The sequence below is a fragment of the Dendrobium catenatum genome, unplaced genomic scaffold, assembly GCF_001605985.2.
Source record: "Dendrobium catenatum unplaced genomic scaffold, ASM160598v2 fragScaff_scaffold_776, whole genome shotgun sequence".
Lineage (NCBI taxonomy): Eukaryota > Viridiplantae > Streptophyta > Magnoliopsida > Asparagales > Orchidaceae > Dendrobium > Dendrobium catenatum.
Window position 1 is genome coordinate 57,971 of NW_021319238.1, and position 23,784 is coordinate 81,754.

Genomic DNA, 23,784 nt, shown 5'->3' on the forward strand with positions numbered 1-23,784 from the left:
TTACGGTAGTGTCGCATCCTTATTCTTGCAACTCAAGCCTATGAGTTCATGTTTTTGATAATAACAAATATTGTGGGTCACATTCTATTATCTACCTGTATTTGCAGTATATTTTTTCTTTCTGTGTTTACTAAGATTTTTGGATTACAGTGCAACTTACAAGGCTCAAGTTTTGGTAGAACATATTCTATTTGTAATTTTAATTAATGTTTTTTTTTTTGTTCTGTAAGGGTGTATGCTTTCTTGTTACCTTACTCACTTAATTCTATTTTAGAGTTATCTATTTTTGGTCACATCGTCCAGGATGATCCATAAATCAATCTAGGCGATCAGTTTAAAACATAAACCATAATTAGGGCATCCTGGTTAAGGAAACCATCATTAAGCACATCATCCTGGCTGATATTTGTATCAGCATGGATGATATGCTTAAATCAGAAAGAATCAGCCGCCAGAACTATTTAGGTATTATTTATTTTTAGATATCATCCAGGACATCATCCAGGATGATGAAACATAATTATGCCTACATTAATATAGTAATTAAGAAAATAAATTAAGAATTGATTGCTCGATCAATTCGTCCTGGACGATCGTAGGATTGGCCGGGACGATCAGTTCAAAAAAGTTTAGTTTCTCCTAGACGATCAACATCTGATACTTCCTATTCAGGGCGATGTTCTAGACAATATTCAAACGATTTGTACTAATCGTACATGATGATATTCTATCGCCTTGGATGATATGAACAAAAATCTTGTGATCATCCCAAATCATCCTGGCTGATTGAGCTTAATTTGTACTGATCGTATAGGATGATATTTATATCATCCTGAATGATAATGTCGATTTGTTATAATTAAGAGATAGATTGGAGCTCTTCTATTTAATCTTTGATATGGGACTTTGTAAGTGTCTTTGGAAGCCATTGAAGCTTCATTTTTTGGAGAAAACTCGAAGAGATAGCTTGAAAGGGAGAGAAGAAAAGGTGGAGTTTTTGAGAGGGAGAAGATCCTTAGAAGGGGTTTCAATGTAGTGTTCAGGGGGTTCCACACGATTGCTCTGGAAAGCTTGCATCTAAGTACCATCGGATTAAAGGCATGTCTTGAGGGAAGTTTTGGAAAGAAGAAGATCTCTTTGATGTCAAAGGGCACGGCTACCCCACTGCACTGAGGAAGTTGGAAGTGATTTTGTAAGGGATTCTCCGCCTAGCTTTGGGGGAAAAAGGAGAGACATTAACTTTAATGCAATACTCGAAGGGTGCCTCCGAGGAGTGGACATAGGTCAAGGTTTGGCCGAACCACTATAAATTTGATTTGTTCTTTCTTTATTACTGCTTCCGCATTTTATTTTTGCACTTTGTTTTCTTTGGTGAATCTTAGTTTTGGTTTTAAGATTGTGTTTTTGATCAAAAGTTTTTTTAAAAATACCAATTCACCCCCTCTTAGTTAGCCTTGGGACTAGTTCATAAGAGCTTAACATCCTTAATGAACTTTCAAGTTCCAAATTCATAAAATTGAGTTTTTGAAAACTTTTGAATTTTGATCCATGGATAATTTTTGTAAATGTAATATTGCAGAAGGTTATTCAATCACCAGACCATCTTTATTTGAAAATATTACTTTTGATTTTTAAAACTCGCATGTCTACTTTCTTGCAAACAATTGATTTCCAAATGTGGCGAATGATTTTAACTTGTTAATCTTTACCATCACATATTTTAGATGGAATTAAAACTGATATTCCTTTTAATCAATGTAGTAGAGAACAATAAATCAATGCTCAATTGAATTCTAAATCATTAAACTGTTTTTTCTATTCCTTAAATCTGATGATTTTATGTTTGTATCCACATGCTCTACTGGCAAGGAATTTGGGATAAATTTCACACTATATAGAAGGCACTAGTGAAATCAAGCAATCTAGATTGAATATTTTAATGCATGAATATGAACTATTTTACATGAAACCTTATGAGATGATCTTAGACATGTATACTATGTTTATTCAAATTGTGATATCATTACATGCTTTAGGTAAAAAAATTTCAAACTTTAAAAAAGTTAATAAAATTCTATGTTGTCTACTTGATAAGTTTGATGATAAGTTTGATGCCAAAGTAGTTACTATTTGTGAATTGAAAATTTTGAATGAACATTCTATTAAAAATCTGATTGGCTCACTCATTGCCTATGAGCAATGCTTAGGCCAATAACTTTTGGGTGCAGGAGAAATGATAGTACTAAATACTGAAAAGTGGCTTAGTTTTTGACAAAAGCGATGATATATCAAGCAAATTGGAAAACTCACTAAATCATAAGCACCAATAAAAGTGGAATAAAGGTAAAAATTATAAGAATGTTAAGATTTCTTTTAACGTTTTTTGCTTTGAACGTCGGAAACCTGGACACGTGAAAAATTAGTGTCCTAATTTGAGAACTTTTCCTGCAAAAGAAAAGGGTAAAGCTAAGCAAATTATAAAAAGGGTAAATAATAAAAGCAAAAAATCTCTTTTGCCGACCTAGCTTCTGAATCATCAAACCTGGAGAAAGACGATGCTTAAACCATTATTTGTGTATGCATGTTTTGTTAATTTTTGTGTATTTTCTATTATTTTTGGATTTATTCTTTTTTATTCTTTTTCCTTTTTCTTTTTAAAAATTTTAATTTTGTCTTTACTTTTTCTTTTTCTGTGATGTTTTCTCTGATCAACACACACATAACATCATTTAAAAAAAAAAACAAAACCATTTTTAAAGTTCATTTTTTAAAAAAATGAATGAAAAGTCTACCTCCTATTTTTTTCTTGAATTCTTTTGCAAGTTGCGGTTAAATTCTATAAAAATAGACAAAGGAAGGAAACTAAAGATTTTGACTCTCAATCTCTATTTTCTAAAAGAGGTTGTTCTACTTTTGATTCAAAATCTTCATCATATTTTAAATTGGATTTTGATACTGAACTTTTTCATCTCCCTATATTTTATCTATCACATCAGAATCTTTTACAAGTTGTTGAATCCACCTCATAATTTTCTTAATCAAGTAATTTGTTTTGTCAATAATATGGGTTTGCTTATGTTTTTAAAATATAAAAAAGAAGCATATTTTGGTTGAAAATAAAAAAAAGTGGCAAATGAAGCCAAATCAAAAGATGCGCAATGACGCCAAACTAAAAAAGATACACAAAGTGTATCAAATATTAAAAGATACACAAAGTGCGCCAAACAACTAACAAGAGGCTTAAAATAAGCCCACAAAAAGAATGCTTACTTTTGTTGTATTACTTAAAGCTTAAAAAAACCCTTGATATTTTTGATACTTCAGCTTGAAAATCATGATTTCTTATTCACCAATTTTTTCATTGATCTTCTATTAGATATATTTTATGAAAGAAATTTTGAAAAAAAAATAGTGTTTCTTTTTCTAATTTGTTCCTTAATTTAGATATTGGATTAAAAAGTTTTTTTAGCCTTTAAAAGAACTTGAGCCTGGAGTAATTATTTCTAAATTTTTAACATTTTCTAGATTATGCGTTGTCTATCCATTCTTTATTAAGTTTTTGAATAAAATTAAGAGGTAACTTTCTCATTTTTAACAACTTTTTCATCAGATTTCATTTTTTTTGCCCCTGGTCTTTTTGATAATGTCAAAGGGGGAAAAACATACAGTTGTATTTGCATGTTTTTTTATAACTTTTTTTTTCAAAAAATAAAAACAACAAAAATTTTGATTTCCCCTATTTTTTAAGTTTTATTATAGTAAGGGGGAGGTTAGGAGAAAATATTTTTTCCTTTTTTGCAAATCCAACCTGTAATATTTGTCATCAGAAAAAAGGGGGAGATTGTTGCAACTCGAGCCTACGAGTTTATGATTCTGATATTAATAAATATTGTGGCTCACTTTCTGTTGTCTACAAGTATTTGTAATATATTTTTTTTTTCTGTGTTTACTAAAATTTTAAGATTACAGCGCACCTTACAAAGCTCAAGTTTTGGCAGAACATATTCTATTTATAATTTTCATTAAATTTTCCCTTGTTCTGTAAGGGTGTATGCTTGCTTGTAACCTTGCTCACTTATTTCTATTTTAGAGTTCTCTATTTTTGGTCACATCGTCTGGAACGATCCACAAATTATCATGAACGATCAGTTTAAAATAGAAACTCTAATTAGGGAATCCAGGTTAAGGTAGCCTTCATTAAGCACATCGTCCTAGACGATTTTTTTATCGGTCAGGACGATAGTCTTAAATCTGAAAGAATCAGCTGATAGAACTATTTAGGTATTATTTATTTTTGGACATCATCCTGGATATTGAAATACGATTGTACCTAAATTAATCTGGTAATTAAGGAAAGTAATTATGGTTTAATTACTCGATCAATTAGTCCTTGACAATCACAACATCGGCCAGGATGATCAGTTCAAAAAACCTTAATTGCTCATAGACGATCAACATCGAACATCTCCTATTCAGGGCGATATTTTGGACTTTATTCAAATGATTTGTATGAATCGTACAGGATGATATTGTATTATCCTGGATGATATGAACAAAAACCTTCTGATTGTCCCAAATCGTCCTAGCTTATTGAGTTTAAATTGTACTGATCATAAATGATGAAATTTATATCATCCATGATAATATTTATATCATCCTGGATGATATTTAAATCATTATGGATGATAATGTTGGTTAAATTTAATTAAGAGCTACTTTGGAGCTCTTCTATTTAAACATTGATAAGGGACTTTGTAAGTGTCTTTGGTAGCCATTGAAGCTTCGATCTTTTGAAGGAAACTTAAAGAGAGATCTTAAAAGGGAGAGAGGAAAGGGTGGAGTTTAAGAGAGGGAGAAGATCCTTAGAGGGGGTTTCAAGGCAGTGTGGAGGGGGTTCCACATGGTTGCTCTGACAAGCTTGCATCTTAGTACCATCGGATTCAAGGCTTGTCTTGAGAGAAGTTTTGGGAAGAAGAAGATCTCTTTGGTGTCAAAGGGCCCGACTACTCCGCCGCACCGGGGAAGGTGAAAGTGATTTTGTAAGGGCTTCTCCTCCTAGCAGTGGGGGCTAAAGGAGAGACACTAGGTTTAATTATTTGAGGGTGACTCCGAGGAATGGACATAGGTCAAGGTTTGACCAAATTACTATAAATCTGGTGTGTTCTTTCTTTAATAATGCTTCCGTATTTAATTTTCGCACTTTGATTTCTATGGTGAATCTTGGTTTTTGTTTTAAGATTATGTTTTTGATTAAAAGATTTTTTTTAAAATACTAATTCACCCCCCTCTTAGTAGTGTATTTGTAAGTTAGCATTTATAATCCAAATATATCATGCTACCCTAGATGGAGAGTTCATCACTCTCCAGCATATATGAGTCTGAAGCTAAGAAATTAGCTATCGTGAAAATGGAATGTTCCACGAGGCAGCTAAATAGGCAGAAATGTCTTATTGCTATGCACCTTACTTTAATTAATTTCATTAGAGTCTACATAATATAGACTCTTTCATGTCAGTGAACTACCTGATTCAAGCTCAGGTTCCTCCTTTTCAAAAAGCTAAAGCTCTTTCAAAGCTTCGGGTCCAGGTGAGCTCCACTATTTATCAATCTTTAATGAAAGTGAAGACAAGAACACCTATGATTAACTATTTCAACTTAAAGAGAGTTTAGGTACATGGAACGAGTACCTTAGAAGGTACTCAATCTTTGGTAAGTTGTCTAACATACATTGCCTTGTAGTGCATCATATAGTGCAAGATATTCTTCATATTCATTTGGCTTCATGAACCCTTTTTAAGGGATAATACCTAACTGAAATATGTAGGACTGCACATTATTTGGTATTGGGAAGCTAAAGCTTTCCTCTTTAAAGTAACTAATGAAAAAAACTTATATCTCTTTGACAGTAGATGGCATATCGTGTTAGTTCCTCCTTATTATCAAAAGATCCTAAGAAAGATAACTAAACATAGAATTATCAAATTGATACTGAGCTTGTGCTCTTTATTTATGGTTAGAAAAGTCTGAACAAATGTGCAAAGTAAAGTCTACCCAACCACGATCTTGATACCAAGTTACAATCCTAGTGAAGCATGTAGGGAGACCAATGTTGAATTAATGACTAAGGCTTCAACTCAGTTTAATTTCAATCGGTTTGGACCTCCACTCTAAACACCTACATGAATCCTCTTGAGGGGTGGACTTGTCGGAGTTGTCACAGAAACTTAGTGTGTGGCACACTTTATCAGTGGAAGTCACTATATTAATGACCAAAATTCCTCCTGAGACATTGTCTAATATTAGGATTCTTTGGTTTTCTAACTGCACAATCTTTATGAAAAGTGGTTATGATGATCCATTAGAACCCAAATAGAAGAGGAACATTAGGCTTAGTCTGGTTAATCAATAATCTTATACTTCCCGCTCATGAAATCTGGTGAGATAGTTGTTTGAAAAGACAACAGTGTGGTCGGTCTGTGACCAAACAATAGGGTAGTGTGAAAGTACATGTGTTTTCCATAGGCAACCCAATCTGGCAGGTGCTTTTATGACATTTCCATGATTTGTTAATGGAAATTCTAAGTCCATTGATCACCGATGGAACTTTCCATCAGTACGCAGCTCTCTCACTAAAGGTAATTCGATTAGTTATGAATATTATAGGCTCTCAATTCCTTAAATATTTGGGCATGAGACATCAATGCGAGTTATATTACCTGAAGGGGAGCTTTATAGCATGTCTAGGGTCCAAAATATCCATCATTGGTTTAGACATTTGTTACTTAATCATGAACCTAGTGGCAAATGACCTTACCCCTTAAAATTATTGTTATTACTTCCTGAAAATTGAGTAATAGTCTGTTACAAAGAGGGGTTCTTAAGGTATTACATCTTGGGTGAAACTTATAGTGTGACTTTAAGGAAAAAAAAATGAGCATTTTACATTGTTTACGGGGAGCCGCTTGCCTACCCCCTATAAAAAAAGAGTACCTTTTGTTAACGCTACAATATATATCGAACAACTGATTAATCTTCACTCTGGTGCTCATTCCTAACCATGTGCCTGTACCCCTCTATAAATCTTCCATGGAGAAATGGTAGGGATCCTCACTCCTGAAACAAGTTTTGACACTAGTTCATCTTATAAGTCTTTGGACTCTTTGAATAAGCAATAAATTACCACCCCGTGGGAGAAGAAGCAAGGATTGAATCTCTCTAAATAGACTATACTCAATATCTCCATCTACCACCCACTCCATTCATACTAGAAATGTTGCATAGGAAAGGATCATGGATGGTTCAGATGCAAGAAGAAATGAGAGGGGACAAAAGTGTCTTGAGAGACAAGCTAGCCTAGATTATGAGCTTGCTCAATCAAAAAGGGAAGGAGGAGCCGCTATAATAATGCGATAGATGCCCTATGCTATAATTATAAAGATATTCTTAAAATGATTGAAAGTCTAATGCAACAAAGGGTAGTGATTCGATCTAGATGGCAAAAGAAGGTAACCGTACGAGGGGAAGGTGGCTTATTTTTTTTAGTTTAGCTTGGCTTTTTAGCTTATTTCAGAGAATTTTCAGTGAGTTTCAGAGCACAATAAAGTCAGAAATGCGTGTGAATGATGGTTATTCCCTAGTAGATATAGAGTAGTATAGTTGTTTTTTTCTTCTAGTTAGTTTGATAACCTTTATAGCAGGACAATTTGAAGTAAGCAAGGCCAATCGTGCTAATCTGAAGCGGGGGCTATGAATGACATATCCCATTTGATTTCTTTAGTCTCTTAGGCGAGTAGATTTGTTAAGTAGTACATTATCAAGCTATTACTCTTTTCAAGCCTATATATTAATTATTGTCGACAATATCTCACTTATGATGTGAGATTTTTAAAAATGTTTTGGCTCTTAATTGGGCGAGGATTTTCATCGAATTCTTTTCTTTTTCTTACACTAGAGTGGGACCAAGATAGAAGAAGAAAAATCAACAAGGAGAATTGTAGAATTAGGACTTTTTATGGGATGTGTGTTTTCTTTCATCTCATTTTTTTAAATAGGCGCCACACACTTAGAGGATAGAAGAAAAAGAAAAGAGGTAGAACTCAACTTACATATGAGATTAGGTGGGAGCCTGACCTGACTCTAAAAGTTGAAAGCACTAGATCTCTAGAGAAGAAATTTGATCGGTTTTTAGATAGCTCAGAGAAAAGGCTCGGAAAACAAATCTAATACTATACCGACATAATTATTGATGTGAGAAAAATAAATAGTGTAATGCTACACACCTTTTCTTCTTATTTTTTTTCTTTATATGAAGTTCTTTGGTCTCAGTCATTCCTTTTGTGTTTCTATGAAGAGAATTGAACTGGGGATGCATCTATTCAAGTGTTGTTATGGATATTAAAGTTCACTACGTGCTGAATGATTCTTTTTTGTATTATCTCTGATTGAATCTTCATGACCTTTTTGACTTCTTTTTAATTAGACTCTCCCTGACACAGATAACAAACATATTGAAACTTTGAAATAATTAGTAAAATAATAAGAATGACAAATTGACAGTCAATCATTTCTTTCTTCCATTCCGTTCATAGTTAGAAAAAAAGAAAAATGTAGGGGATTGCTATGCTGAGCGGGATGCAAATGAAGCTTGATACAAACCCAAATACAAAGCCAAAGGAAAAAAGACTCGGTGCTAGTATTGGTCTTATGCAATGGTAGAATAACCTTTTCTTTTTCTTAACAACCCATTGCTACACACCTTTTCTTCTATTGTGCCTGGGCATGAGTCGACTGCTTTTCTGATTTATATTCAATACATTTTATTTTTTATCATAGAAGGTTTTCCCTCTTCACCCACCCTCCATTGGAAAGTTCTTCCAATAGTCAATGAGAAAGAATAAGTTTGTAATGTTTCTTCTCGCAAGAAAGCCAAGTCAATGGACTGGGCTAGGATAGGTCTATTATTCCCATCAAGAAAGAAGAGTTTACATCTACCGGCATTGACACGAACTAACAAGCGATACCTCACCATAACCCATTAGTAGTCTTTCATCCAAGAGATTCAATAGAAGGGCTTCTTTCTCCAATGATAGGGAGAATGTTGACTCTGTTTCTTCTCTTAAATCGAATGTGTGCTTTCACCCATCCATAGGTGTGGCTAATTTGGCCATGTTGCAAAGAAAGAAGGAATCTATTATTTAAATCTATAACTTTGCGAATCATGCTTAAGAAAAGATAGGCTAGCTCCTTGTTCACTCAAATTCGAAACAAAAACTGAATGCCCCTACTCAAACACCAAGTATAGTGATTCCCCCAAGAGTTGAAATAACATCAGGTATTTATTCAACACATAACCTCATGGTCACTGACCTATTGGGGGAGCATGGAAAGAAGGAAAAACCACATGAATCACAGCTTCTTCACTAAGGAATGTGAAAAATGCCTCTACGCCAATCTCTTAGTAAGTATTAACAAGAAGGAAAGCAGGTTTGAACTCTACCATAAGCTCTGATTCCACAAATGCTCTATGAAGTTGCACCTTGCTCTTTCTTCCTTCTTCCCCACCTTTAATGCTTAGTACAAAGAATAGACCATGAGGGAGGACACAACTGACTACATATAAACCATGGATCCGCATGACCAATGTCATGGACAAATTACCTCCCGGATGGGGAACCTAATGCCCTTATCCACTTTTAATTAGGATTTTTTCCCTTTATACGATGGGAGATGAGAGAAGGTGAGTACCATTGAAAGTAGTGAACCCGTACACATCACTACTGCAAAAGGAATGGTTCCTTGATCATTGTTAACCCATATAAATAAAAAGGAATGTGTTAAAGGCATTATTACTATGCGGATGAGGAAGCTTTTGATAGAGCCTACCCCGGATAAGGGCAAGGGGAAGTAGTAGTTCGCCTACTTCTACCCAGAGATAAAGTCCCCTCCTTGAGAAGCGGTGAAAGGATCAAAGAGAAGAATCAGAGTGGTGAGTAGGGAGAGAGGTTAAGAATAAAAAGTTCACTCAAAAAGTGGAAAGGAAACAAGAGCTGTAGCGAAAGAAGAACAATGTTAAGTAAAGCAGAGGAGAGGAATGAATTTACCTCCCTATTTATCTTATATCTGTAATAGGACTTAGAATAAGAATTCTTCCTCTTACATCTATCCCACATATTACAGTAAAAGAGATAAGGATGAACCATTGAAAGGAAAAAATTCAAACCTTCTCACTCCCCCTTACCGACATATTAAAGAGGATATAACCGTAAGAGGGAAGAAAAAGAAAACTTGTGCTAGGAATTATTATTGAGTGAAATATGACCTAAAATTAACACTAGAAGAGATAGAGTAAGTAGGAAGCATTAGAAGAAAGGGTGCCTCCCTTATAGCACAATTATATGGCTTGAAGGGAAAAGTCACTCATACCAAGATTCAAAATTGCAAAGAGAAGATTTTCATCATGAGAAAGAAGGAAGCTAAGAAGAAGCCATTCAAAGCTTTGAGTTACCTCAGCATGAGAGTGCTAGATAGAAGTATAAGGAGTTCTAAGGTGCCCCTATAAACAGATCAAGATGAGAAGGCGCAAAGATGCATCGTCTTATTATCTGTCTTGCTTTTTTGCATGTTCCTCTTATCTTCAGTTATAGTAGATGAAGACATTGATCTTGTTATCTATCCTCTTTCTTAAGATAGATAAGAAAGATTTTTATCACTACTGGCATTAAGCCTTAAGAGACACGGCCATTTATAGTTGAAGAAGCTGATAGTAGATGAAGACATTGATCTTGTTATCTATCCTCTTTCTTAAGATAGATAAGAAAGATTTTTATCACTACTGGCATTAAGCCTTAAGAGATGCAACTATTTATAGTTGAAGAAGCTGAGGCGTATCCTTCTTGCTCTTATCTTCCTCCATCATATAGAAAGGAAAGGTGTAGGTTGAAAGTTCATTAGGGATGTTAAGCCCTTAAGAACTAGCCCGAGGCTAACCAAGAAGGAGGGAGGGTGAATTGGTATTTTAAAAAAATCTTCTTACAATCAAAAACCAAAATCACCACAGAAATCAAAGTGTGGAAAAATAAATGCGGAAATTAAACCAAAGAAAGATCACACTGGATTTATAGTGGTTCAGTCGACTTGACCTAAATCCACTCCCCACAGGTGCCCTATGAGTATTGCACTACAAAAGTGACTCTCCTTTTGCTCCCACAGCAAGGCGGAGAAGCCCTCACAAAAACTCCTTTCCGCCAATCCCGGCGAGGTAGAGAACCCAACTCCTTTTGCTTCATCCTAAAGAAGGAAGAAAACCTAACTCCTTTTGCTTCCTCCTAAAGCAGGAAGAGAACCCAACTCCCTTTGCTTCCTTCTGAAGTAGGCAGAGAAAATAACTCCTTTTGCTTCCTCCTGAAGCAGGCAGAGAGCCTCGACCAATTGCTGAAGCATACCTCCCTTGAACCCCCAAAGAAGAGGGATGAAGACTAGAGAAGACGCCTTGGAACCTTGCTTGGAGCAACCTTTGTAAATTCCCCTCACAAACTCCCCCTTACAAGTTCCTCCCACTCTCTCCCTCTCTCTCCCTCTCTCTCCCTCTTCTCTTGACTCTCTCAGGTTAAGACAACAGCTAAAGGTCTCTTTACATGAGAAAATTTGGGTCCTTTAAATAGAATTTCAAGAACTGACATTATCGTCTAGGCCAATAGGAATATCATCCTAGTCGATCAGTACAAAATAAGCTCAATCAGCCGGAACAATTTGCGACGATCAGAAGAAAATTAGTTATATAGTCCAGGCTGATACCATATCATCATGATCGATTAGTTTAAATCTGAGTAAGGTCATCCTGAACATTTCCCTGAATAGAGTCTATCCGATGTTAATCATCCAGGACATCATCCCGACCGATCCTGCAATCAGCCCTGCTGATGTGATTGTATCAATCAGCCTTAATTACTTTTCATAATTAACGAATTAATTTAGGCATAATTATGTTACATCATCCAGGCCGATGTAGAGATCAACCTGGCTGATGTCCTAAAATAATGAATACCTAAATTGATCATAGAGGCTGATTCTTTTTTATTTTTGAGCCTATTGCCCTGGCCGATACAAGGATCATCCAGGACAATGTGCTTAATGATGGCTACCTTAACCAGGATTCCCTAATTATGGTTTTTTTTAGTCGGATCGTCCTAGCCGATATGAACATCATCCAGGACGATGTACTCAAAATAGAAAAACACAAAAAATCCATCAACTGTGTGTGTGCAATGTTACTTAGCATCAGGAACCACTTTTGGAATAGACTGAAGAAAAACAAAAAACATTACAGACTGACTTAAACTAATTCTACCCAATCTTAAGCTGGTCTTGAGTTGCGTTAGATCTTATGGATCTGAAAAGTTAGTAGGCAAGGCAGTCGTAGAAAAGTATGAATGTTTGCTATCATCAAAAGTCTAATCCATAATCTTAGATTCGTAACAATCTCCCCCTTTTTTATGATGGCAAATATAATCCGAAAAGTTCAAGCAGTTTATGGCAGTTTAATAAAACATTGTGATGAACAAAAAAGTTCACTTAAGCTCCCGAATCAAATTACAAGATACATAAGACTACTCCCCCTTTTAACATCACAAAAAGGAGGAGGAAAAAAAAAACAAAAAATATAACAAAAACTAAAATAACAAGCTACAGAAAAACTAGCAAAGAAACAAAGTTTTTTTTTAAAAATCAAGGCATGAACATGATATAGTCTCCATGTGATAGATTTTAAAAATTTGTAAGTTAATGAGTTAACAAAATCAAAAATCCAAAAAATGGTAAAATATCCGATCATGTTAACACTAAGCTCGGACTTCTTTTAGGGTAAAATCATCTTTTGAAATCAAAAGGCCTAACACAGAAAGAATCAATTGGATAAGAAAAAGAGATCCGATCAAGACTTAGTTTCAGAAAAATATCTTATAAAATAGTATATCAAAGTAGTTTACTACACTCACGAAATTTGAAATTAGTCCTTGAAAATCTCAAGTTATACAAGAAATCTCTAAGTTTTAAGAGTTGGAAGAAAGGAAGATAGCTTGTTTTTTATGGGCTCATTTTATATCTCTTCTCCATTGAATGGAGCACTTTATGCATCTTTTGATTTTTGATATACTTTGTGTATTTTTTTTTAAATTTGGCATCATTGTGCATCTTTTTCTTTTGACATCATTGGCCACTTTTTTATTATTTTTGCTAGCTATATTCTTTTCCAAAAACTCTTAAGTATTCTTAGTTGTGAGTATATCTTCCAGATATTAGAGAAGAAAAACTCACTCTCTAATATAGGGAAGAACAAACCACAAAATAGAATAAAAAATCATATGAGAGATATATTGACAAGATAATGAGAAATCTTGAAGTAACATAAAAACTTTGATTATTATAAATATAATCTAGATTACTGTAGCAAGGTAGAAAAGATCTCAATTTCCAAATTCAGTTGTTAATTTAAGGTAGACTTTTGTTTTGAAAAAAAGAATTTCACCACCAAAATAGGTTAGAGAAAGAGACACAATCAATGATGTTTTTACACTTTAACCTATTGAAGAGATCTTTTCAAAATTTTTCTATTCAATTGTTTTTTCGGCTGGTTTGTTTTGGTAATTCTCTGCCGTCTCGCCGAAGGTCTGGGAAGACGGTAATGGAGGGAAGGCGTCTGGAGTCTTCTAAAGCCTGGGCGAACATCAGAAGAGGTTTTAATGCTCATGTGAGAGCTTCATCTGAGGTGTTTATAGGAGGGCAGATTTCTACATATGTTTTTAATATCCATCCTAAGCATAAACCTTTGGTTATTAAGGAAGGTGGCTTGTTGAACAACATTGTTAAACTAGTTGTTTTGGGAAAAGGTAAAGAAGTTTTCAGGGAAGATGAATTTCTTAGCCCGAAAACGATTTTTTCATCTTCTATCAGAATGAAGGGAAGAATTTTCTTAACTTTGAAACTTCATCGTCAGCGGGATGGAAGAACTCTAATATTGGGTTGAAATCAATTTCTCTTCCATCATCTTCAATTGTTTGCAATTCTGTAAAGAAAGTTATTTTTGAAAGAGATAAGTTTCACGTTGACAATGTGAATGAAGAATTTCCCCTTCTGGTCATGGCTATTGTTGAAAATAAGAAGAATAATGTTAATGTTTTCGGTATTCCCTTAGATGAAAAAAGGGATGAATCCTCTGTATGGAAGAAAAAATAGAACATCAAAGTGGATAAATTGGATATCGATTCCTTTCTTACTGAGGATGGTAATTATGTTCTATTACATTTTGATAATGAAATTAATATTACTAAGAAGCTAAAATGTGCTTTAGTGGTGAAGGTTTTTGAGGACAACATTATGTTCTCAACTATTTGCAATGATTTGAGAAGGCAGTGGAGCAATATCGGCAAATTACATATCACTGGTTTAGGAACTGGTTTGGTGCTTTGTTGTTTTGAAAATCATGGAGCCATGGAAGAAGTCATATCAGGTGGACTATGGTATGTTAGAGGCCATGTGGTGGGCTTGGATAAATGGTCTACATCCTTTTCCCCAACCTCATTGAATGGTATTTCAGCTCCAATATGGTTAAGATTACCAAATTTATCATTGCATCGTTGGGATGACATTAACATCTGTAGAATTGCTTCAATAGTATGTAAGCCTAACTTACTAGATGGGAATTTATTTCAATGGGGAAGGAGAGAATATGCTAGAGTTTGTGTTCGAGTCCCTTGAATGAGAAACTTCCTTTGGGAGTTTGGGTGGAGGGTATATCAGGAAAATTTTAACAGAAATTTGAATATGAAGGTATTGTAAAACTATGTTATGAATGTGGAAGGATGGGTCATACAGTAGCTGTTTGCAAAGAGTCCAAGAAGAAAGATATGAAGAGCAACATTGATTCTGTTGCATCAGGAATGGTTGAGATTTTGAACAATTCAGTGGCAGCAGAAAATACAAAACAGGCAGGTGAAGAGGCGAGTTACGGGCCGTGGCTTCAAGAGAATTATAAAAGGAAGGGGAAGAAATTTGATGTTGTTCAAAGGCAGAAGCAGATCACTAAAATAGTTTTTGTTCCTAAACAAAACTCTAAGGTGGTTGAGGAAGCTGTCAAATTATCAGATAAGGAGTTGATTCCTAATATGGAAGGAGCTTTGCAAAGTGAAGAAGTGCAGGAACATCATAGTGATGACTTGATCAGTGAAGGAATTTTTACAAATCAACCTATTTTATCTCAGGTTGAAGCTTCTATTGCACCTTTTCCTACTTTAAACAGTTTTGATATATTATCAGAGCTGGAAGAAGATATCCTGAAGGAGCTGGCGGATGATAATATTAGTAGAGATGTTGAAGATGGTGAAATAATAGAGCTGGAGAGAAATGATAGCAAAACTCTTATAGCTCAAAAGCTACAGAACAACATTGAGGATAAAATTAAACCTGCTTCCCGTGAGGTGAATTCTTCTTCTAGCAAGAAAGTGAAACTACTTAAAGAATTGAAATCATTGGGACCAGGTAACATTTTTAGTCACAATAGAAAGATGGAGATTGGCAAAATCAAAAATGGTGGGGGTACTTCCCCCCTTGTTCAAACAATGAATTCTCTAGCTTTTTGGAATTGTAGAGGAGCCAAGAAGAGAGAGGATGCTCTATATCTAAAGGAATTTGTTAGAGATAATAATGTTCTTTTTGTGGGGTTAGTTGAAACTAAAGTTTGCTCTATGGAGAATGTACAGATTTTGCATTATCTGGGAGAGAATTGGGACTCTTATATGGTTCCTTCAGAAGGGCTTTCAGGAGGTATCTTAGTTCTTTGGAGGAAGGATTTGGCAACGTTTACTATTTTGGATGTTTTATCTCAAGTTATTACAGGAAATCTGGAGGATTTTAATAGGGAAGGTTGGTTGGTCTCCACTGTTTATGGGAGCAGGAATATGGTGGACAGAAAAGTTTTATGGGAGAAGTTGGAGAAAATTGATGCTGTCAATAAACCAGCTATTATAGGGGGAGACTTCAACAGTATTTTATCCCAGGAGGAAAAGAGAGGAGGAAAGAAATTTTTCTTTTCTCAAGGAGCCAAGGATAAGAAGATGTTTATGAGCAATAATGACTTTCATGAAATTGGGTTTATTGGACCCAAATTTACATTGTGCAACAACAAATCAGGAGGAGGGTGCATTCTAGAAAGACTTGATAGATGTCTTATGAATTCTTATGCAATGGATTCTATCCAGTTAGCTTTGGTGAAGCATTTATCACGAATTGCATCGGATCATTGCCCTATCATCTTGGAGGTGTTCAAACCTATCAATGTTAATCACAAAGACATTCGTTTTGAAGATCTATGGGATTCTTATCATGGAGCTACTGCCATTGTAGAAAAATCTTGGAAGAAAATTGGAGGATGTTATCCATCTTCCTCTTTGGATTTGAAGTTTAAGAGAACTTTGAAGGCTCTTTTTTATTGGAGCAAGGCTAAATTCAAAAGTTTGAATACTTTAAGAGACTCTTTGAAAAAATTGATCTTTAATCTTCAATTGAAAGAGGCTGAAGATATGCTTAATGATACTAAATTGTTGATTCTTAGATCTAAAATCAGTGAGCTGAATTTTACTTTGGCTAGGCTTAATATTTAATGGAGACGAAGAGCCAAGGAGAGGTGGATGGAGGAGGGAGATTCAAATTCTACTTTTCTTAACTCTTTTGCTAATGCTATAAGAAGTTCCAACTGGATCAAACATATTACAAATGCTAATGGAATACTGACGGATTAGCCAGAGGTGGAAAATGTTTTCTCTAAAATTTTCAATTCTAAATGGAAACACAGATAATGTCTGTTGAAAAGGTGGCCGAATCCTTTTGCTATTTTGGATGCAAGCGATCAATTAAAACTGGAAGCGGATTTCACAAAGGATGAACTCCAGATGGTTGTGGACAGCTTGTGTTTAAATGTCTCCCCTGGCCTCGATGGGATTACATTCTCATTTAATAAATACTATTGGAAGATCATTCATCAAGATGTATGGAATGCAATTGAAAATTTCTTCAAGTCTGGATGTATGAATCAAAATTGGAAGGAAACTTTGATAGTTTTAATTCCTAAATTATAGAATCCTCGTTATCCAGCAAATTTTCGTCCAATTAGCCTATGTTTGACCGCGTACAGATTTGTAGCACGAATGTTGCTTAATAGATTGGAGATGGTTATTCACAAAGTTATTTCTAGATATCAAGTGGATTTTCTAAATGGGATATCTTTGTCGGATCATGTTCTCTTGGCTCAAGAGGTTATAAATAAAATACGACATTCTAAAGCAAGGAAAGGGTTTTTGTCCATCAAAGTAGACATGAAGCAGGCTTATGACAGCATGGGTTGGCAAGCTTTGAGGCAAGTTCTTATCCACTTTAATTTCCCTATCAAATTTTTTGATTGGATCATGAGTTGTATATCAAATCCGAAATTTTGTATTTTAATCAATGGGGAAAAATCAAATTGGATTGATGCTAGGAGTGGGTTTAGACAAGGATGTCCCCTATCTCCATTTCTTTTTATCTTCTATTCCCAAATTCTTTCCGATGCTTTTTTTCAAAGTGGTAAGAAGATTGGTATTCAAATTGATTCCAAAGCTCCTAGAGTATCACATTTGTAATATGCCGATGATATTCTAGTCTTTTCTGAAGCAAACTTGAAAAAGATAAAAAAAGGTGAAGAATGTTTTGAAAGAATATGACAATTGGACTGGTCAAAAGGTTAATCACAATAAATCCTTGGTGATGTTTGGAAAAACAGTCAATAGAAGAAGGAAGGCTGAAATAGAAGATGTTTTGAAGTTCAAATCAGTTAAGGAAATGAACTACCTTGGAATTAAGCTCACTCTTAAAGGATTGGTGAAATCAAATTTTAATAATTTGATGTAAATTGCATTGAATAAGCTAAACATTTGGGGTAAGAAATTTATCTCATTGGAAGGTTAAATGGTATTGATCAAATCTGCCTTCTTATCTATTCCAATTTTCTTTTCTACTCTTTCTTTGGTGCCTTTGGGTATCTTAAAAGATTTTGATATATTGTGTAGAACTTTCTTGTGGAATAAGAAGAACGACAATGTGGGGATTCATTATGTTTCTTATAAGAAGCTTTGCCAATCTAAACAAAAAGGAGGTAGAGGGATTTTTTCGACTGCTGCTAAAGTTGGTCATCTAAGGGACAAATTTTCTTTGGAATTCTACACTAAACAAGACTCCTTGCTTAATTGTATTCTTAGAGCTAGATATATATGGAGATGATTTATGGAAGAATCAAAGGAAGGTAGGGAGCTCTTCAACATGGAAAATTCTTTGCAGTGGTGCTAAATATCTTACTAATATAGTAAGATGGAAAATCTGTAATGAAAATTCTATTGACTGGATGCATAATACTTGGATGCTGGACAAAAGTATCTCTAAATGGCCAATGTTTATAAGTAATAAGGAGATTGAAAACTATAGCCTTACTTCTTCATTTCAGATGGCAACTGGTTACAGGAACGTCTCATGATGTTTTTTGGTGAAGAGGTCGTTAGAGTCATTTCAAATATATCAATATATGCGGATCAAGGAGAAGATCAGATTGAGCTTAAATGGAAGTATTAGAGACGGTCTATTGCTACTATCTCATAGGAATCAATCTAGAGGAATGATGCTGACTGTAAATTCTGGAGATGGATGAAGATAGTTAAACTAAGACCAAAGGTTGAATTATTTTGGTGGAGACTTCTTAAAACAATTCCTAGTAACTCTTTCCTTTTTCATAGGAAAATTTCTCTGGTTACAGGATGCCCGAGAGGCTGTGATAGTGAAGAAAATAACGATCATATTGCTGCAGGTTGTGGGAAGTTAAAAAAGGCTATATCTTGTCTTATTAAATGGGGATTTCAAGTTCCTCAATTTTATAGTTTTGAATAGTGTAAAGAAGCTTTGCAAATTTGGTCTAATAGAAATCCAATCATTGTAAAGATTTATTGCAATTTTGTTTTTCTGACTTGGAAGAGTAGAAACCTGTAATTCATGAAGGGAGGGAAGATACAGATACTCTCATCGCAGCAAAATCTATCTCTATGGTTGTTATAGTTCCTTCAATCAACATCCATTAGGAAAACTAGGATGTCAACCAGTACAAGATGTTTTCTTCTTGGCGTCCTCCTCCTCCCGGATGGTTTAAGATCAATATAGATGCAGACTTAAGTAGTAACTACAAGGCCGGTACTGCTGGAATTTGTAGAGATGATAAAGGTAGACTGTTACTTGCATTTGGTACCCAACATGTTCATTGGGATATTGGCCATTTGGAATTACAGGCGGTTTATATGTTAAAGAATTTCTTACAAGATTGGATGGTGGAAGCTCAAGGAGTCATTATTGAAGGAGATAACTTCAACATCATCAAATTTCTTCAACAAGCTTTGAAAAGATTCAAGAATAAAGAACCTATTGAGGATGACTTATCCTTTGTAAGTGATTTTAATCAAGTTGCTTTTAGTTTTACTACTAGAAACGGTAATAAGTTAGCAGATTGTTGCGCTAATTTTGCTTTGAGGAAAAGCTGTATTTGGCATGATCTTTCTAGTATTGAAATTCCTCCTTCATTCTTGTACATTTTGAAGGATGGATGATTTTAAATAGTTTGTAATAATTTTCTTATTTTTTCTTGTTCTAATGCATTGATGCATTTTCTCCTCAAAATGCATTCAATTAAAATCATCCTAATTTGATTTTCTAAATAAAAGAGAATAATCCTTTAAGGTATATTCTCCTTTCTTTAGATTCCAAATTGGATGTAATATCCAATTTTCAAAATCACTTTCACATTTATAATACTTTTCAAATACATTTACATTTACATTACATTTCATATAAAAAAAAATATAGACCACCTGCAGGGTTATCCTAAGCAATTTATAATAAAAATCATCCCAAATAGTTATATGTTTGCATTTTGAATTAAATCCACTAGCCACACTTGGACACACTCCTTTTTATTTGGGGGCTAAGCAGCTGAACCACTTGTAGCATTTATATGATTATTTATTAATTAGCCCCCTTTACTGCCCTGCACGAGTGTGGCCACATGCAGAAAATTTTGTTAACAATCAGATCGCTCCTAACCTATGGGTAATCTAATCGTCAATCAAATCATATCACGGAGTGCAGTAAAAATAAATAAACAAACACACCAACAATTTTACAACCAGCATGCAGTGAAAATCGAGAAAGAGTTTGTCACACAGCAGCAAGAAAGTAAACACCGGCCTAACCTAAAGCTAAAGTCGGTTGTCCTAGCAAACAAATCAAAGTGTGTGTACTAAGCTATGAGGTTATGATATGTCCTAGATCAATTATTGGCTAAAGTGTTCTAATTGATTGAATTTTAGTTTAAAGATATTCACTAATCTAATGTGAGATGTCACTAAATTTTTTATATTATATATTTCTATCCTAAAGTGTGCATGCATCATAAGTCTAGATTTTTTAAGACTCGGTCCTTAATTATTGTCCTTAAATGTCACTACTGTTGTATGTAATAAAAAAAAGAAGTTACTACAAGGACCTAATTGATAAGGATTCGCATAAATCACATCAAGATGCCCCTAAAGGTTTTCTAAGTTTAGAATACTCACAGTCACCGGGGGCTACGACCCGGTGGTTCCGCCCGTAGCACCTCTACCCAGCTGGATAGAGGCGACTGACGTCATTAGCTACTTGTACTTTTGTCCACTAAATTAGTACCGTTCCTCATAGTTTATGAAAATAAAGAGAAGAAAACAAGGAATTAGAAAGCACATTTAATAATTAATAATAAAATAATTGAAATTTACTGAAAATAAAGACGTACCTTTCTTTGTGCTTGATCACTGGTTTTGTTGACTTGGCTTTTGAAACCTTTCACTTTTGAACACATATTTCATATTTATTTCGAAGCATAAGAAAGTGGAAAGAGAGAGGGGTAGAAAAAGGAAGAGAACTTTTACCCTTCTTTAAAATTTTACTTTCCAAAAATCACTCAAACCCTTTTACTCCCAAACATCTACACAACCCCTTCTCTAAAACTCGCACACTTTCACCTTTTCAACTTTTTCATACATTTCATATTTCGAAATCATAAGAAGAAAACGTCCATGTATAGGATGAAACATGACTATATATACCAATTTCCACCAATCATGATCCATCAAATACACACACACACACACACTTTCAAAATACATATATGCTTTACTTTTCCAAAATATAGACAACTCACCATCTAAAGTTTACACATTTTATCTTTCAAAGTCTATCACCTTTCCTAAATATATACTTTTACTATTCAAAGTCCAAACATTTCACTACTCAACATACACTCTTTTCAAAATACTTAACCTTTCAAAAACACCCATTTTATTTAAAGAAAATGTTACAAAGTTCTTTTTTCACCTTTAAACTTAATACATCCAATAAATGCAACTCAAAGAAAGAACTAAAAAAATTCATCCCCTTTCAAAACCCATGAAGTTCTCCAAAAAAAAAAAAAACAGATTGAAGAGATATAAACCATTGACTACAAATTTTCAAAAAATAAAAAAATAAGGCATAAGATATCAATTCAGCGATGATCCAAAAAGAAACGGGCTAAATAAACAAAAGTAAAAATGAAAAAAAAAAGTGAAAGAAACCATCTAATTAAAAAGGAAAGAAAAGAAATTAACAACAAGCAATTGATCAGAAATCATGTAACTCGGATTTTATTAAGTAGCAGAAATAAGCAATTAAGAGTCGTGAGCCTCCGCAGTCCAAGTACTATATGCTCTCACGAGGCCTTTTGTGAGAGCACACCTATAACCTTATTGTCCTCGCCGATTAGGTTAAATTCAAGTATGATTGCCCAGAACATCGCCCTAAATAGAATCTGGTTGATGGAAATCATCCAGGACATCATCCCGACCGATCCTACGATCGGCCTAACCGATGTGATCATATCATCCAAGTCGATGTAGAGAACATCCTGGCTGATGTCCTAAAAAAATAATACTTAAATTGATCATAACGGTTGATTTTTTCTTATATGAGCCTATCGTTCTGACTGATATGAGAATCGTCCAGGATGATGTGCTTAATGACGGCTGCCTTAACCAGGATGCTCTAATTAAGATTTTTATTTTTAGTAGGATTGTTCTGGCCGATATGAACATCGTCCAGGCTGATTTAATCAAAATAGAAAAACACTGAAAATCCCTCAAGTGTGTGTATACAAGGTTAAATAGTGTCAGCAAACACTTTTATAATAAACTCAAGAAAAAGAAAATCATTATAGACTGACTCAAACTAAATCTACCCAAACTTGAACTGGTCTTGAATTGCGTTCGATCTTGTGGACCTGAAAATTTAGTAGGCAAGGCATTTGTACAAAAACATGAATGTTTGCTATCATCAAAAGTCTAATCCATATTCTTAGATTCACAACAATCACCCCCTTTTTGATGATGGCAAACATAATTAAAAAAGTTCAAGTAGTTTTTGGCAGTTTAATTAAAACAGTGTGACGAAAAAAAAAAGTTCACTTAAGTTCCAGAATCAAATTACATGATACATCAGACTACTCCCCCTTTTGACATCAGAAAAAAAAGGAGGAAAAAAAAAACAAAATAAAAATAAAAAATTGAATAGAAACTAAAATAACAAGCTACATAAAAACTAGCAAAGAAACAAAGTTTTTTTTTTCTTTTTTAAATCAAGGCATGAACATGATATTGTCTTCCATGTGATTGATTTTAAAAATTTGTAAGTTAATGAGTTAACAACATTAAAAATCCAAAAAATGGTAAAATATTCGATCATGTTAACCCTAAGTTCGGACTTCTTTTAGGGTAAAATCATCTTTTGAAATCAAAAGGTCTAACTTAGAAAAAATCAATTAGATAAGAAAAAGAGATCCGATCAAGACTTGGTTTCAGAAAAATATCTTATAGAATAGTATATCAAATTAGTTTATTACACTCGCTAAATTTGAAATCAAGTCCTTGAAAATCTCAAGTGATACATGAAATCTTCTAAGTTTTAAGAGTTAGAAGAAAGGAAGATATCTTGCTTTTTGATGGGCTCATTTTATGCCTCTTGTCCATTGAATGGCGCACTTTGTGCATCTTTTGATTTTTAATACACTTTGGGTGTTATTATTTTAAAAAAAAAATTGGCGTCATTGCGCATCTTTTGCTTTTAACATCATTGGCAACTTTTTTTATTATTTTTGCAAGCAAGATTCTTTTCCAGAAACTCTTAACTATTCTTAGTTATGAGTATATCTTCCATATATTATAGAAGAAAAACTCACTCTCTAATATAGGGAAGAACGAATCACAAAATAGAATAAAAAATCATATGAGAGATACATTGACAACATAATTGGATATCTTGAAGTAACATAAAAACTTTGATTATTATAAAAATAAGCTAGATTACTGTAGTAAGGTAGAAAAGATCTCAATTGCAAAATCCAATTGTTAATTTAAGGTAGACTTTTGTTTAGAAAAGAAAATTTTCAACACCAAAATAGGTTAGAGAAAGAGACACAATCAGTGGTGTTTTTTACACTTTAACAGATTGAAGAGATGTAAACCATTTACTACAAATTTTCAAAAAATAAAAACAAGGCATAAGATATCAATTCAGCGATTATCCAAAAAGAAACATGCTAAATCAACAAAATTAAAAAGACAAAAAAGTGAAGGAAACCATCTAATTAAAAAGAAAAGA

The 23,784-nt window shown here is 34.1% G+C and overlaps 1 protein-coding gene across 1 annotated transcript; it reads left to right on the forward strand.

The window, feature by feature from the left end:
• The first annotated feature begins 19,175 nt into the window (after positions 1-19,175).
• Positions 19,176-19,667, forward strand: LOC110113361. Its single transcript, XM_020845907.1, has one exon. The coding sequence runs from the start codon at positions 19,176-19,178 to the stop codon at positions 19,665-19,667; it is 492 nt and encodes a 163-aa protein (XP_020701566.1).
• Positions 19,668-23,784: the final 4,117 nt, after the last annotated feature.